Source organism: Electrophorus electricus, chromosome 13 (assembly GCF_041902795.1).
Source record: "Electrophorus electricus isolate QZ-2024a chromosome 13, ASM4190279v1, whole genome shotgun sequence".
NCBI lineage: Eukaryota > Metazoa > Chordata > Actinopteri > Gymnotiformes > Gymnotidae > Electrophorus > Electrophorus electricus.
Genome location: NC_137509.1, coordinates 4061124 through 4077622, shown reverse-complemented (window position 1 = coordinate 4077622; position 16499 = coordinate 4061124). Strand labels below are relative to the sequence as shown.

The 16499-nt window shown below is 44.3% G+C and overlaps 1 protein-coding gene across 3 annotated transcripts; it reads right to left on the bottom strand.

Annotated features, from left to right (window-relative positions):
- Positions 1-8765: 8765 nt before the first annotated feature.
- Positions 8766-15732, bottom strand: LOC113589213 (uncharacterized). 3 transcript variants are annotated; one of them, XR_004777152.2, is made up of 5 exons: positions 15207-15732; positions 13741-15075; positions 12830-13415; positions 12641-12695; positions 8766-10838 (listed from the first exon to the last, which is right to left on the bottom strand). XR_004777152.2 is itself a non-coding variant. In XM_027028758.3 (5 exons), the coding sequence occupies exons 1-4, from the start codon at positions 15391-15393 to the stop codon at positions 12859-12861; spliced, it is 1974 nt and encodes a 657-aa protein (XP_026884559.3). In that variant the 5' UTR covers positions 15394-15732; the 3' UTR covers positions 12598-12695; positions 12830-12858. The 3 variants fall into 3 exon arrangements, 2 of the variants coding, with proteins under 2 accessions (XP_026884559.3, XP_035392483.2); XM_027028758.3 differs by lacking the exon at positions 8766-10838 and having other exon boundaries at positions 12598-12695; positions 15207-15269; positions 15375-15732; XM_035536590.2 differs by lacking the exon at positions 8766-10838 and having other exon boundaries at positions 12598-12695.
- Between the last annotated feature and the right edge of the window lie 767 nt (positions 15733-16499).

Genomic DNA, 16499 nt, shown 5'->3' with positions numbered 1-16499 from the left:
AGAACATAAGTGATACTATTTGATGATATTTAATCTAGTTAATGTGTAGTCTAGTTATTTGATCTATTTATTAACATCTTTATCATAACTGTGCAACTGTATTGAACAATTTACAGCTAAACGTTTGTCCAAATGTCCACGTTGGCAGCATGTGCTGAGAAAAGTCAGCAATGTGAGATTCTTCGCTTTTAAGTTGCTCAACACTAAGCTGCCATGTGACCCCCCCTGAAGAAGCTTTGCTCATTATCACAACTTCAGTCCTCTACAGATCTTCAGGGTGGTGCATCCTAATGCAGAAATCACAGCAGCAGCTGCCACAGAAATCAATGCCCCAGAGCGCCATCCCCAAAGGGCTGAAAGTCACACAAGCTCTTGTTGGTGAGAACTTTCTGGAACACCCCAAAAGAGGACATGCATTGCGATCTCTTGTGCTCTCTACACCACTGACAGGTCCTGCAGGTTCTATATTACAAGCTAAAACACTGGGGATAAGAACCAGTATCGCAAATGAGGATGAAAAAAAGACTTATGGAGTGTAGGACACTGATGTCATGAAATGGTATGTTTAATGTTGACTGGTACTGCATCTGCTGGCTGACCAATGTCTCCCCCTAGTGGAATCCTCTGGAACACCACAGACACCGCAATACATGCATTATGTGCATTATGGGTATTTTGTGTTTCACTATCTTGTCTTTGTTTACTAGTCCTATTTTATATGCTGCACTGAGGCCCTGAAAGAACAGTATTTCAGTCAAATTGATATGCGCATATGGATGGGATGGTAAATATTTTTGGATTTCTTAACTAATGAAACCGCCCTCTACGCTCGACCTCGGCCTCTAGGAGTGTATTCCAGGCCAGGCAGCTGGCCTTCGTCTCGGGCCAAGGAAGGAACTCCACAGGCTGGCAAAGAGCAGCAGAATGAATGATGAATTTTTGGAGGGGAGGATGAATTTCATGAGGGGACAGGTCTCCTCCCGCACCTCGTTTGGGCATGCCAGAGTTCTCCAAACACAGGCATAACGACTGAGCATGATGTAAACAAACAAACAAACAAACAGACCTTATTCCAATAAAAGTATTTTGGAATTCTTCCAAGGAATCATCATTCTATGTTGTTTTTGTTTTTTTCTTGAACAAACTGATATAAGTTTGTATGTGCACATATATATCAAAAGTTCCGTCCAGCATCATGGGTGAAGTATTCTAATGAATTAGGTTAATATCTTGTAGTTTGTCTAAATATCATTCAATCTTATCAGTGTAAATCTCTGGAATAATCTGATCATTTTCCTTCACGTGAAGTCTGAAACAAGCCCATATATATATGTGATAAGTCTTCTGATTTATTCTCTACAGATTGAGACTAAATTAATTACAACCCTAATCTAGTGAACTCCCCCACCCCAAATACTTGATTTTAATTAAATCAGTAATAAGGTCTGGACAAAAGTATTTAAACACCAAATACTGTCTAATCAGTTTAACATCACACATGACACCTCATTTACAGATAACTAATGTAAGACAATGGAGAGCATGTTTCTAATGAAAACTCTTCCCTACAAACACTTTGACCACTTTCAGTGTGCCACTGCTTCAAGTGAATCCAGGGGCTCAGACTGTTCGAAGTTTTTCTTTTCATGCATTCTGATACTTACTTGCATGCTTGCTTTCTCACTTACCTCCGCGTGGCATTTCCACCTTCTGCATCTCCCTGCTGTGTGTTCGCTCTGAGGGGTCCGACCGAGTCCGGGCAGAAGCCTGCTTGCTCCTGCAGGTCTCAGGGAGCAGGCCGCTGGGCGTGGATGAACTCAGAGGAACGTGTTCGCGTGACTCTTGGACAGAGGAACTCTACAGGCCTGTGCACTGTGGCTCAGGGTTTCTGCTTTAATAGCTCGGGCCATGGGTGTACTGGAGACGGCACGCATCCAGACTCCGCACCGCCACCTGGGTGCTCAAATGAGCTTCCACTGTCCGTACAGAGGGGCCCTTTGCTGTTGAGGCAGACTGAAGACGCAACTCTTCAAAAGGCATTTGCAGTTTATTCTCATATGCATGAATTCTTGGACTAGGTAAATGTCTAGTCAAGTTATTGAATGTTGTGTCTTGCCACTTAAGCATTAGAGAAAAGTCAAAATGTACTCAACTATGATTGTAAGTCGCTTTAGATTAAAAAAAGCTTCAGCTAAATGATGTAAGTGATTTATGATTCTTGGAAGTTATTTTATGAAGGATGTTTATAAGACTAAAAGAAAGCACCCCAGTCTTACCATTCTTGAGTTTTTGCAGTATCAATCTAAAAGTAGAGCTAGACTACTCTTTTTCAGTCCAGCTCTAGAAAAACCCTCTAAAAGAGAGTCCATTCCCCCTAGAAATGCGTCAGCAGTTAACTGATGCTATGTGGGATTCTGAAAGCTTTGGATAGACTAGTTTTTCAGTTTTGCCATGATCCTGGCCATTGGTGAGTCACAGTCCTAAAGAGTCAAAGCTTACTATGGCAAGTGGACGGTGGATTTTACAAGCATTGGAGAGCCGTGGGTAATTTCTCTCTACGATGACTGTGTGCCAACCTTTGACCATTTATACTAACCTACTAACACACTTCTGTTCTGGATGCTACTGACACAGCATCCTACTGTGCAGAAAGATTGTTGATAGTTACAACACATTTTTAATCAGCCTTTCAAAATTGGTACTTTCAGATCTGTTAAACAAATGAAAACCAGAACCCCCCCACAAGAATTAAATACAATCATCTTATCGTTTCTGAGACAATATCAGCTTTAGTGAACTGTCTGCCCAAGATATCATGTCTGACATGGCGTGCAGAATGTGACCTGCTGAGTGTAATGTAGGCAGAAAGTCAAACACAGGGATGTGAAATTGCACAGAAAATGCCACAAATATGAATATTTACTTACAATCTGAAGGAACAGCGGCTCTCGCTCTTCTTCGGTATCTGCAGGCTGTCCTGTGGGGAAATCGACACAACATTTCATATCGACGTATAGAAGTAAATGCAAGAATAATGTCAACAACAGTAACAAATATAATCAATTTTATCATGAAACAATTTTCTTTTCGTGCAAAGTAACTTTAATTTAAATCAGGACACTGCGAAAATAAAGCAATGACTCTACTAAGTTAAATACTAAGGTTAAAGCCTTTACTCAAACAGTTTGACTTATTTCCTATGCAGACTTTGAAGGACCATTCCATATTCCCAGCTCTCGGGGGCTCTTGGCCGGCTGCTTCGTCCCGGCTCGGACATGTCCACGGGTGGGTGGAGCGTGCGAGAGAAAGGAAACCCGGAACGTGCGTTGGCCTCTCGGACCGAACCAGAGATGTCTTCTTTCTCTCGTGAGCTCCGTCTGCTGGGCCAGCCACTGAGATGGGCTCTGCTTCTACAGCTCCCTCGCCGTCAGTAACAAGTCTGTTGTTTGGAAAGCTTACAAGGTCACAGTTAACTGGGGCGATCTGAATTCTTGTCCATTTTTGACATCCGCTGAGGAGTGTTCTGTTCTCAGGTGAAAGACTCTTTGTCACAAGGCCAGGCTCGGAACAAGCGAGGCAGTCAAAACTAGCGCGGTCACTGAAGCGTGGAGATGTCGGCTCCTTCAGAGGTAAGCTTTCCACATGAGTAGCCACAGCAGCGTCCTGGGCCGGCTGATCCAGGCTCTAGCCCTGACTGACAGACACCCCCCCCACCCCCGCAGGGCAACAGAGTCAGCGGCAGTTGGAGCACCTTCTAGTTGTTCCTGCTTTTCCACCTCTGCAAAACACTTAGAAATAAACTAGAGACAGAATACTGTACTGTTTAACAGAACCTATAACAGCTGCTACTTTTCACATTCTCGAGTGTATACTGCAAAGTCACTTATAAATGTGGTCACACGTCTGTGCTCTCTCCTGCTCTCAGTCCAGCTCAAGAGCTCTCTGGCTGAATTCATTCCACACAAAGTGAGCATACCTGCTAAAATTGGATCTTCCTTCATCCCCTGGATCCCCATAGGTCTGGGATCAGTGCGGCGCTGTTCTCTACCTCCCACCAGTCCTTCTGTCTTTATCCTATTGGCTGGACTTGGTATAGATGTTGCATCAACAATGTCAAAGATGTTTAAAACTATGAAAGAATGCAGCCAGTAGGCATTCACACTAGTGTTCGCTTAGTGTAAGACCTGCGCTTACATGGCTCATGGTTTATTCCGTCGGGAAATGACAGTTTATTAACTCGTTTCTCTCAGCAAGGGCACTCTTGATGCACAGAGATGTAGCGCTGGACAATTTAGCGACTTTTAACTAAGGTTGATGCTCTGTGCTGACTGAGTACACAAACTGCTGGACGTTAATGAATGGTGGCTAATCTGCTGTGTCCTTTTTGTGGAAGCTTTCAGGAGTTGGCTTGGTTAAATCGTGACTTGTATGCATTGTGGTAAAATGTTCATCGTAAACTCCCTTTTTGTATTCTACTATATCTTCATGTAAGACAGCTTGTACTGATGTCAGGCCAGTGTCTGAGGCAGAAAGACTGGATAGGCCTAATGTAACAGAAGTGCAGATGTAGCCGATATTATTTATGTACTAAACATTGTCCAATCATATAGATCCATCAACACTAAAAAGAGTTATAATTTCTCTTGTATTGGACCATATCAGTTATGTATACAATATTAAAAGCTGTTAAAGAAATTGTTAAAAAATAATGTTAAAGCCAAATCAATTTGAAAAGTGGAGTACAAAAACAAGCAAATAAAATACAACAGATGGTGTCTTCCCCAAAGTCCACCTTAGGTGATGTTTCACAAGTTTCCAACAACAATCTGTCAGACACATATCCAAGTTTGGCTGGCCTAACTTCAGTGAGAACAGTGTCATATCTGAACGCTGAAGAGTCTTCACACACAAGTGTGCTTCACCACAGGCCAAAAACAGCTGATGTGTCATGACAACAAACCGCTATCCTTATAGTCTCTGGACAGGAAGTTGTCTCTTCCCAAAACAAAGCAGGTCATAGTTACTGAAGACAGAACAGCTCCTGTTTTTATTAATAACACATTCTAAGACCTAATGTAAATCACTATTATGGAAATGTGAATATATATAGAGATAATATCAAAAACAAAAAAGCAGTGAGGCTGCACAGTTGCAGTAAGTTCTGCACATATAGTATTTCAACAACAATTCCTTTGACTTGTTTGGCAGGTTTCACTGTGTGTAAATGTAAATGTATTTCATCATGTGACTCATGACTTAACACCATCTACCATTAGAGGAGCTTTACCCAAGTTACGCTGTTCCAAACCAAGTTCAGGATCTTCATCCAGACCCTGCTATGGAAGTTCACTGCTTTTATGAACTTCTCCATCAGTTCATCAGCTGACGGAAGCTGCTTGACCTCAATGCTGTCCTTACGCAAATGCAGCACAGCTGCTGCTGTGTTTGGCTCGACAGTAACCATGCCCACGGACGTTTCCTCATGCTCAGGTTCTCTACAGGCCCGCGCTGTAGCTCGTCCACGGTACCTGTCACAGCGGTTCCTGCCCAAATCTTCCTGACGTGCTGGGCTGGAGGTTGATCAAGCATGGTGCACGCTAGACCTGGCAGCTTCTACCTCTGCAATCTCTGTTGGAGACGTACCCAAATCCTGCATCTCATGTGTTTTTAGGATCTCCTCAGTGAAGCCCTCCAGAGCACCTCGTGGAGGTTTACCACGACTCTCAGCCTCAGTGCAAATACTGAAGTACTCAGCAATGAATCTGCAAGATTATCAGCTGAAAAATACAAAACCAAAACTAGAAAACAAAAAGAAAGAAAGAGAAAAATCAATACTAATCCTGTAAGTGAAAAGAAACTGATCACAATATACAAATCCTTTTGAAATGCTATAAAATTGACCAAGTGCACATGGAACCAGATGATGCTGTTTACCAACTGATGTTGTTTCTATACTGTATATGCACAAAGCACCAAAATACAAATGTAAAATGCATTGTGTTCATCTGCAACTGTAGGTGTGTTTTGAGAGATAGCAGGCTCTACTTCTTGCTCTGACGTTTCTGTTCCTGTGTGACTGTCCAGAGCACAGTCACTAGGCAGTCCTGCTAGACAAGGTCTCAGCAACGAAGCCACTAGAGGCACCGAAACTGATTTAATGACTGCGAATGTGAAAAATGGTTTGATTCTATTATCTGAACATTGCATGATGTCCTTTCTACAAAACATGATTCTATCTAAAATATGTATGATCAGAGGATGCAATTATTAAATGCAACAAGATACCTGCAATAAAAGATCATTTTTGAGAATCTGCTGTCCATACACATTTATCCGTTCTGTGGCTTCGTTAATCTGCTGTTGACTGCATTCATAGCGTCTGCTGAGCCAGCACCTAGCATCTCTGCTAATGCTTCTAGTAAGGACTCTGGTAACAGCTATGGTAAAGACTCTGGTAATGACTCTGGTAATGACTCCGGTAACGACTCTGGTAAGGCCTCTGGCAATGAGTCTGGAAAAGGTGCTGGTAATGACTCTGGTAACAGATCTGCTTCTCTGCTTTCAGCCTTAGCAGCTTCAACTGGCACATGATCTGCAGAAGACGTAAACCAAGGGACATTCCGTGTCACGTCTGTGGAAGGGAGCTTCTTAGAGATGGAGCGAGAGTAATGGAGATCCTTGCTAGAGGGCACTCGGTGGTATTTCCCCACATCAGTGAGGGTACACGCACACGCTGTCCTAGAACAATGAGGCCTTTTCGTCTGGAAAAGAACGGCACCAGGTAGACTGTCTGAATGAATTACAACACCATGGTCAGATGGAGATTGGGTCATGCACAATTTTTTTTTAACCCACCTCAACATGATGCTGTGAAGGAGATCTCAGGAACAGAGCCGTTCACCAATTTGGGGGGCTGGTTGTTGTCGTGGCTATGAGATCTTCTGACACCACAAGGTTTCGCTTCACCCCCTTTCCACCATGGTCAGATGGAGATTGGGTCATGCACAATTTTTTTTTAACCCACCTCAACATGATGCTGTGAAGGAGATCTCAGGAACAGAGCCGTTCACCAATTTGGGGGGCTGGTTGTTGTCGTGGCTATGAGATCTTCTGACACCACAAGGTTTCGCTTCACCCCCTTTCCACCATGGTCAGATGGAGATTGGGTCATGCACAATTTTTTTTTAACCCACCTCAACATGATGCTGTGAAGGAGATCTCAGGAACAGAGCCGTTCACCAATTTGGGGGGCTGGTTGTTGTCGTGGCTATGAGATCTTCTGACACCACAAGGTTTCGCTTCACCCCCTTTCCACCATGGTCAGATGGAGATTGGGTCATGCACAATTTTTTTTTAACCCACCTCAACATGATGCTGTGAAGGAGATCTCAGGAACAGAGCCGTTCACCAATTTGGGGGGCTGGTTGTTGTCGTGGCTATGAGATCTTCTGACACCACAAGGTTTCGCTTCACCCCCTTTCCACCATGGTCATGACTTGAAACTGCAAAGCTGTGGTATATTTTATCACTGTTAAAAGTATCCAACTCGGTGTCCAGTAAGGGTTTTAGAACCTCCCTCTCATGGCAAAAAGCTTGTTCAAGTTGAAGGGACCCAGCAGAGCCTGAATGCAGACTGAAGTGGACCGTGTGTGTTCCATGTACAGAGTGTGCTTAATCACTCATATGGAATTCATGGCTGTTTAAAGCACAGAAAATCAACACAAGAATTATAGCACTGCAATATACAACACCAAAAACCCCCGGCTTTTCCTGAGGAATGTAAGGGGCTGGCATTCCTGAGGAATGTAACGCCTCCTCAATTATAGTCCAGATATCTAGGAAATAATATTTATCTGTTTTAGTAGGAAACAAATTCTATTTGAGAAGGATGCAATCTTATCCTACTTATAAAGTTTTTTAGTTGAAGAAACATTTTTATTCCAAATAGCTGAGAAACAGACCACAGTATACTGAGAGTACATTAGCTCGGCTGTTACGGAAATAGCCTTTTCCAAGGCAATTGCTTTGTCATTTTTCTTTCAGTACAAACGTAGCTGTTTGGTCTACTGTAGCTCCAGTAGTGACTATGTGGTGCTTTTCTCAAAGCCCCTGTCTGCTCATTTTGATGATTATCCTCTATTACCTGTAGCTTTTGTGAGTAATTCATGATACACTGGCAGATGACGAATGTTTTTTGGTCATTTCTCTTGAGAGATGGTTTTAACTTGAAGGGAGACTGGCTTAGCAGGTACGCTGGTGCTTATATGAGCTCTCTATGAGGAAACATATATGCTCTATTCAAAATACCTTACAGCATACTTACTGCACTCAGTATGTACTGTATACTGGATACAACAACCGGAAACCATACTATGAAGTTACGTGTACGTATGAAGGTTCCGCCCATTTGGGAAAGTTTTTCCCACCACCGTTGCATGATGGGATGCAGTAGACCACAAAGAAACCTCTGGTCGCGTACTGGAATATTTGGCAGAAGTAGTACGTCATCAGGGTATCTTGTGCCTACTGGAAACATTTGTTTTGGTCCCATACTGATTTGGGGCCCAGTTAAGTAGTATGTAGCAGGCTATTCAGAACACAGCCATAGATGTGGCATCATAGAGATTTTCCATCTCTCTCTCCTCCTTATTCCCTTTCCCTCCACTCCATCTCTCTCTCCTCCTTATTCCCTTTCCCTCCACTCCATCTCTCTCTCCTCCTTATTCCCTTTCCCTCCACTCCATCTCTCTCTCCTCCTTATTCCCTTTCCCTCCACTCCATCTCTCTCTCCTCCTTATTCCCTTTCCCTCCACTCCATCTCTCTCTCCTCCTTATTCCCTTTCCCTCCACTCCATCTCTCTCTCTCCTCCTTAATGGTTCAAACCACAGACTGATCCTGCCTGCTGTGCCGGGTTGTTTACGTCGCCAACGTAACGTCAATCTTAACCCGATCTGACACACTCTCACGGGTCTGTGGAGGCAGCAGCTTGGAATTTTTGTAGCATTTAACAATGATTAAATTGCATTAATATGTATTTATCCCTCAATTAAAACATTGCTAAATGCTTATTCCAATGGGTATCTACTATTAAAACAATCTTCATCTGCACAAAACCAAGTTGATGGGGGCTTTAACGCAGGGAACACATGGGTGGTGATCACTTTATATACCTGTTGCCACTCTGAGCAGCTTGAATGTTGAATGGGATGCTCTGTAATGTTGAACATCAGTATATGACTGACCTCTGTCAATGGCTGCGCCCCAGTTGCATACTATTTACTAATACTAACTAGTTTGAATATATTGCATACTTAAAGTTGCATACTTAGACCTGGTCTGAAGGGACACTGTTGGCCTAATGCAAAACGGCGGACAACAGACGGGTCAGCGACGACTGCTGCAGGCGAACAGTCTATAAATGTCAGTACTACTTGGATTTCTTTCTTTAAAACAGTAAAATAAATAATGAACACAAAAGGTTGATGTTTTTGTTAGAAATCTGTTTGAAACACGTTAATGTAGCTAGAAGCCTAGCAGTAGTAGAGTTTGGCCTTCGTAGGTAAGCTAGCCTGCCTGCTAAGCTAGCTGACGGAAGCTAAATTTAACTTATCCATATTTGTAATCGAGGTAGAAGATCAGTCCTTACTCTTTTAGGTTTAATACCAATGTAATACACTTTAGCATTGGTATTATAATGTGATATCTGCCTAGTAACATCCTTCTGCAGACTCTTTGGTATTTTCTCTCCTTGTTTTTCTGATAAGCGCATGCAAAACCTCACTGTATGAATAATGGGCCCCATTCGTGTGATAATATTGGCATTGTTTTCAGTCTCAACAGGTACCAAAGGGGGGATAGCGGGCTTTCAGAGTCATCAACAACAGTGTAATGGTAATTTAGCTTGTGTGGTCTCCCTGGTAGCGGCAGGAGAGGTGGAGCCAGGGAGGGACTGTCTGATGCATCAAGCATTCCATACACCCTGGGAACCGGTCCCGGTAGATGATGTTATGGCAGCAGTACTTAATCATAATTCATCCGACTGTCAAATCAATATGGGAGTAGGGTTTATGCTAAATGTATCTAAGGCAGTGGCTGCCAGTGGGAATCTCCCTGCCTGGGCCTCGAGTGGCAGTTCATGGCCAGACCACAGGACAGACTGCAACACTGGCATTATTAAACAGTATTACCCCAAATTCAGAAATATGACCCTAGCAGTATTACCTGTGACAGGTACCACCTGTCTATGTTCTGCAGGCTTACCTGATGGTCCACTTTTAGGCCACACGCCATGTAAAAATGAGGTATGCGCATTAGGCGCGGGACTGGGCAGATGCACAATAAATAATATAACAGGCACACCATGTCTTTGCCCTGCGATCCTGGGCACTGGAGCATCTGCAGCTATCATATGGGTATGCGGTAAGATGGCATATTCCAGCCTATCCACTTTGATAGTTAATAATACTAGTCATCAATTTCCCTGGAAAGGCTGTTGTACCCTGGCATTATCTATCCCATCTCTGGTCGTATATACACATTCACAGTCGACATCTGGCAGGGCTGAAAGGTCTGTAATTCCTGGCACTCCTAATAGGTATGATGGGTATGTACTGGCCAACCCATGGACTAACACTGGAGTGAACGTGGGTTGGGGTTTGTTCCTGGGAGAAGGAACTACTGCAGCCCTTAACAATGGCTTGGCATGGCAGGTACTTAATTTAGCCAGTAGGACTGAAAACGCCCTGGCATTGCTCAGTGATGAGGTGGATAAGATCCATACCGCTGTCTTGCAGAACCGCCTAGCCCTAGATCTCCTCTTCGTAAAGGAGGGAGGCATCTGCAAGGTCATTAATGAAACATGTTACTTTGACATCCCTAGTTACTATAACAACATTACTGACATCATTTCGCACATGAACACCGCTATTGCTGAGCCTCCACCCGCCGATGATTCTTGGTTCAGTTGGTTAACTGACCTTGCCGGCCTTTGGAGATCTTGGCTCATAAACATATGTTTTCCCGTACTCCTGATTATAGTGTTGATTCTTGTTTGTGGCCCCTGTTTATTGTCACTGCTGTCCTCTTTCATAACTCACATTTCTACCTCTGAGATTAATCATGCTAATGTTGCCTTGGTGCCTGCATATGAGAAAGGTCTATATACTGATATGTGATTCCTTTAGAATCAAAGGGGGGAGTGTTAGATACTGGAGCCTTTCTGTCTTCAGGCACCAAGCGCAAAGTGCAGGTCTACAGTAGCACTTGGTTACTTTACACTAAGACTACTTTACACTAAGCACAGTCTGCGTGGTTCCATACTGGGTTTATGGCGGTCTACAGGTGTGGTCCCATACTGGGTTTATGGCGGTCTACAGGTGTGGTCCCATACTGGGTTTATGGCGGTCTACAGGTGTGGTCCCATACTGGGTTTATGGCGGTCTACAGGTGTGGTCCCATACTGGGTTTATGGGAGTCTACAGGTGTGGTCCCATACTGGGTTTATGGCGGTCTACAGGTGTGGTCCCATACTGGGTTTATGGGAGTCTACAGGTGTGGTCCCATACTGGGTTTATGGGAGTCTACAGGTGTGGTCCCATACTGGGTTTATGGGAGTCTACAGGTGTGGTCCCATACTGGGTTTATGGGAGTCTACAGGTGTGGTCCCATACTCGGTTTATGGGAGTCTACAGGTGTGGTCCCATACTGGGTTTATGGGAGTCTACAGGTGTGGTCTGTGATGGAAAATGATACGAAACTATGTATTATGTGATTCATATAAAATCACACTGATCCTTTTGTTCTTAAATTAATAATGCTGTTTGCACATTTGTATCCACCTGTTGCTGATTAAGTTGAACATGTATCAGGAACTGTTAACATCAAGGTCAACTTGACACACAACCCACACTGTTTGGAGTCAGTTTGGGTTGGTTTGTGGAAAAAACCAAGCCGAGAGCTGATTGGCTTATAGCCACAGCAACAAAGGAAAGAAGAGATGCTTAAGAAAAGATGATTGGTTAAAGACAGCACAGGAGTAGTATAACTAGCCACGGTTTTGTATACTCGGGGCTCCCTACCTGAGGAGAGCCAAACATTTATTTTATTCTTTTTCTTATTAAATTACTCTCTTAATCACGTCTGACTTGCTGTTTGTTCAAAATTCCACAACAGGTCCCATACTGGGTTTATGGGAGTCTACAGGTGTGGTCCCATACTGGGTTTATGGGAGTCTACAGGTGTGGTCCCATACTGGGTTTATGGGAGTCTACATGTGTGGTCCCATACTGGGTTTATGGGAGTATGGACCCAGCAGGTGTAATGATGCCACAGTGAGTGACCGCTGAAGCGGACCATAACAACGTGAGGGAGCTCCAGGTTTACCAGCAGCCAGCATATAACCCCACATACAGTAGCTACCTGCCATCTGCACTTTTAATTCTCAATTAATATATTCGGTTATATGGTAGAACCTCTTAATAAATTATTCAGCACTGGCATGGGTTTGTAAACCCATAATACACTTTCATGGTGTATTATGAAAGTGATGTGTATTTGCTGATATTGCATGGAATAAAACAAACAAACAAGCACCTGAATCATGTAAAGAAAGCATGTTAAATGCTTTATTTTATTGCTTACTCAGTAACATCACAAAATCTGCCCTTCCTCTTCAGTTCAGCAGAACAATAGTGATCTGGATATGAAAAAGAAAAGCAAATAAAAATGTAAAAATAGTGAATAATTAGCTCTCTCTCTTTCTCTTCGTTGGTTGGAGCTAGATGTCTGGAACCAAACTGATAATCACTTAATTAAAATTAACTTTCATACCTGTTGATGTGATGCAGCAGCAGCAAGCCTCATTCTGCACGAGTTTTTTCTTGTCCAGACTCTGGCACCCCCTGGTGGCAGGTGTGGGCACAACCAGATGAGTCCACATTGCTCAGCTCGTTCCGGGAACAGCGCTTGTGCTGGGCACTGTGATAGCGTGTCAGCAGGGGGCGCTGTGTCTGACCGCAGCGGGATACATTCGCAGACACGCAGCAGCCGTGGCAGCACACAAAGTCCACGGAGCAGGAGGGTGTGGGCAGGAAGGGGGCAAGCGTCTCACCCTCGGGCGCAGCGTTGGCCGAGGGGGAGACGTCCAGGTACCCAGGGGAGGCGCGGCTCTGCCGCCGGTCATGGGGGTGGCAGTGGCAGCTACAGAAGTGGCCGCAGTCCTGCCATCCAGGGAAGCTGAGGTGCGACAGGCCGCGAGCGGGCACATTCACAGGGGCCCGGAGCCTGCCGCGCGGGTCGTGGCGGCCCGGGCGACACAGTCGCCCACAGCTGGCAGGGCAGGCATAGTCCACACATGGACCTGTGGACACCTCAGCACCAAGTACTGGAGCTGTAGCACCGGACAGTCTGAGATACCCTGCAGCAGAATATGGGGGAAAACGCGCAGATGTGAGAAATTCAGCATTTATAAGAAATGTATTTATTACTGTCATTTTCTCAGAAAAACATGACTTTCTCCAAGACCGTTTGTGGTGGAAAGTAGGGACAGTAGCTAAGCATTTGCATTGATTCTCATTTGTCTAATGCAAAAAGCAGAATAGTATGTAAGAAAATTGTTCATGTGATAAGCTACTTAAAAATGATGCATTTTGACATACACTACTATACTAAAACCTCATATTTGAAACACAAATTAAACTACAGGAGGAAAATGATAACGTGCAGTCAAGATTGTCCCTTGCCTGCTTTGTGAGTGTAGTTTGGGGCGCATGCTTGCTGCTGAGGGTTTTCCGGCTCCCCGTAGACTGGCTGACCAGCCAATGCCGCATTGCCTGTCACCATGGAAACTCCATCCTGGTACTGTGAAAGCCACTGCGCCGTGTGGAACCGAGGGTCATCCTGGATGACGGCAGGCATGCAGGACACTTGAGCTGAGACCAGAGTCATTTCTGGGACCAAGCTGGTCTGGTACTCCAAACTGGGCACGATGGGAAACGGAAGGTCCTCCAAGACTGCTGTGCAGTCAGCTTGCTTAGGGGCCGAAGACGAGTGATGGCGTTTTATGTACATGTCCACTAATGAATCTGCAGGGGGCGCTGTAGGGCTATTTGGGTGTGTGTCAGTAATCTCCACAGTCAACTTGGACTCCTCTGATGAAGTTGCGAGTGGAATAGGAGTTCTCACGAGGAACCGAGGAGGACAAGGAGAAAGCACTGCGTCAGTGACGTGTGACTGACGTGAAAATGTTGGATAATGATCAGCTGCTCCAACAGATATCGGAGATGAGGTGGTCTCAAAGCGCACAGCCGCATCCGTGTCTATAGTAGGTGCTGTGTCCCTGTGTACTGGCACCAGGTTCTGTGGATGTTCCGGTGCTGACAAACTAGTTTCTGCAGGCATAGGGGGCACATCCTCAGGCTGGTCAGCAGTTACTTCAGTACACACAGGATCAAATGTCACACATTGCTGTATTAGTGCCATGACGGCTTCCTCTGTGTCTGTAAAGGGCATCGTTTGACCAGGTGCACTTTCCGGGCCATCGGGCATCGCCCCCATGTCAGTGTCCAAAGACGGACACGCGTCCTCTGCCACGTCTCCGGGTAAAGCGGGTGCAGCCTGGAACACAATCATCTCTGGCATGTCTTGGGTCTGCACAATGATCATGGGCTCACTGGGGACTCTGGAGGTCTGGATAAGATGAGCTTCCACTTCGGAGGTGAGGTTCCGTAGGGAGACCCGCTCGAAGAGTGCCAAGGAGGGCCGGTGACGCGCGGCGGCGTCGCTGGCTGGGGGCACGCTGCTCTCCTCTGGATCACACGCCCGCTGAAACACAGCCACGCTTTGGGCTGTCTCAGGGTTGAAGAGGCCTGGAGACAAGGTGATAATGGTGGCAGAGAGGACCTCGTCAAGGCCCCTCTCCTCAGAGCCACTGAAGGAAGATGCGTCAGAAGTGTCTGCTCTTGTGTCTGGGATGGTGGGTGGTGCTTGTGTGCTTGGAAAGACTGGGACAGGGCCCTGGGTGTCTTCAGGAAGTGGGCCATTAGCCTGAGCACACGAGGCCTGGCTTTTTTGGTAAACTGTGAAACATGAATGAACGTGTAAGCGCAAAAAAATGATTTGTGGAAAAATCATACTTTGGTATTTGATATATCATTAATAAGATAGATCAGGCCTCTTTATTTCTCTCCAAGTAGTCTCATTTACTTACATTTACCACCTTTAGTTCTTCTGAATTCTTTAATTAGATTATCCATATCTAGACCTGTATTTTCTACAGAAAAACAAAAACAAAAACAAAAAACACAAATCCTTCTCATTTAACATCGGGGGTAAGTGATCAAAATCTGTTGGAACTCCATCCTTCCACTTACTGGACCTGAACTGGCGGAGCTCATCGAAAAACAGCGAAGCGAAGTCTATGAGATTCTCTGGGTGATGTCTGAACGCAGCGCGACTTAATGCTTCGAGCAATATTGCCAGTCCGTCGGGGATTGTGGTATTTCGCGGAGGAATACTCATCCTTGCTCTTTCTACACCCGAGAGTTTGGCCAACTACAATCGGATTTAATCCGATTCAAAACGTAGATTTAATATTGGCAATCTTTTAAAAACAACAACAACAAAAACCTCATCCTGCGTTACAAACCAAAACAAGGGCATGACGTCACGGAAGTGACGTCTTGTGCGTCATAATCTTTGTCTAACGGAAAGGCGTTTTGACGCTCTACACCTGCTTGCAAACACCTGGTACAGACGTGCAGGGTACTTTAGGGTGAAGACGAACATCTGTTTCTGTTTTAACTGAATTTCATTTGGTTATTATAGTACTGTTATCCTTTATATCCATGTCATCAGCAACCTCAAAGAAAAAATAAGGTTAAATCAAAATACAAATAATTACGTTCAAACGTCTTTATTAAAATATGATACACCGAGTTTTAACATCTGCATCTAAAACTATATACTATTACATGAAATAGTACGCCAAAGTAGTACCCCCCCCCCCCCCCCCCCAAAAAAAAGACAAAAGAATTTTTTGTATGCCCATCTCAGCAATTTATATTAGGGTTAATAGCCTAATTTAGAAAATGTCGTGCCAATTATCTGTGCTATTATGGTTATTAAAAATGACACTCACTTATCCACTACCTTACTAAATAACATCCAATACTATCACGATCAGATAGCAAGCCAGGAGGCTAAATAACGATACTGAGTGAGGCCTAACTTTATCTGTTAATAGACATAGCTAACTATATTGCAAAGCAAGCTATGCATATATTTCTCATACACAATTACGTATGTTTAACTAATTTCATTTCATTTTCACTTTTGAAAAAGGGATGCTCTACTAACCACACTGATCACATTGTTCAGCACTGATCTTTCAACTTTTGAAAGAATCCGATATCATAGGGAAAGAGGGTGTGTTGACGTTTTGACTTTTGAGACAACTAGAGAAGTGATCCGTACTTTTCAAGTAAGAAAAAAACGTACAAGG

Excerpts from the sequence above, each read along its gene's own strand:
- LOC113589213 (XM_035536590.2), bottom strand. The coding sequence starts at position 15,315 with ATGAGAAGGATTTGTGTTTTTTGTTTTTGTTTTTGTTTTTCTGTAGAA. Across the intron at positions 15,076-15,206 it reads AAGAACTAAAGGTGGTAAAT|TTTACCAAAAAAGCCAGGCC; the intron begins GTAAGTAAATGA and ends CATGTTTCACAG. Across the intron at positions 13,416-13,740 it reads AAACTACACTCACAAAGCAG|GGTATCTCAGACTGTCCGGT; the intron begins GCAAGGGACAAT and ends ATTCTGCTGCAG.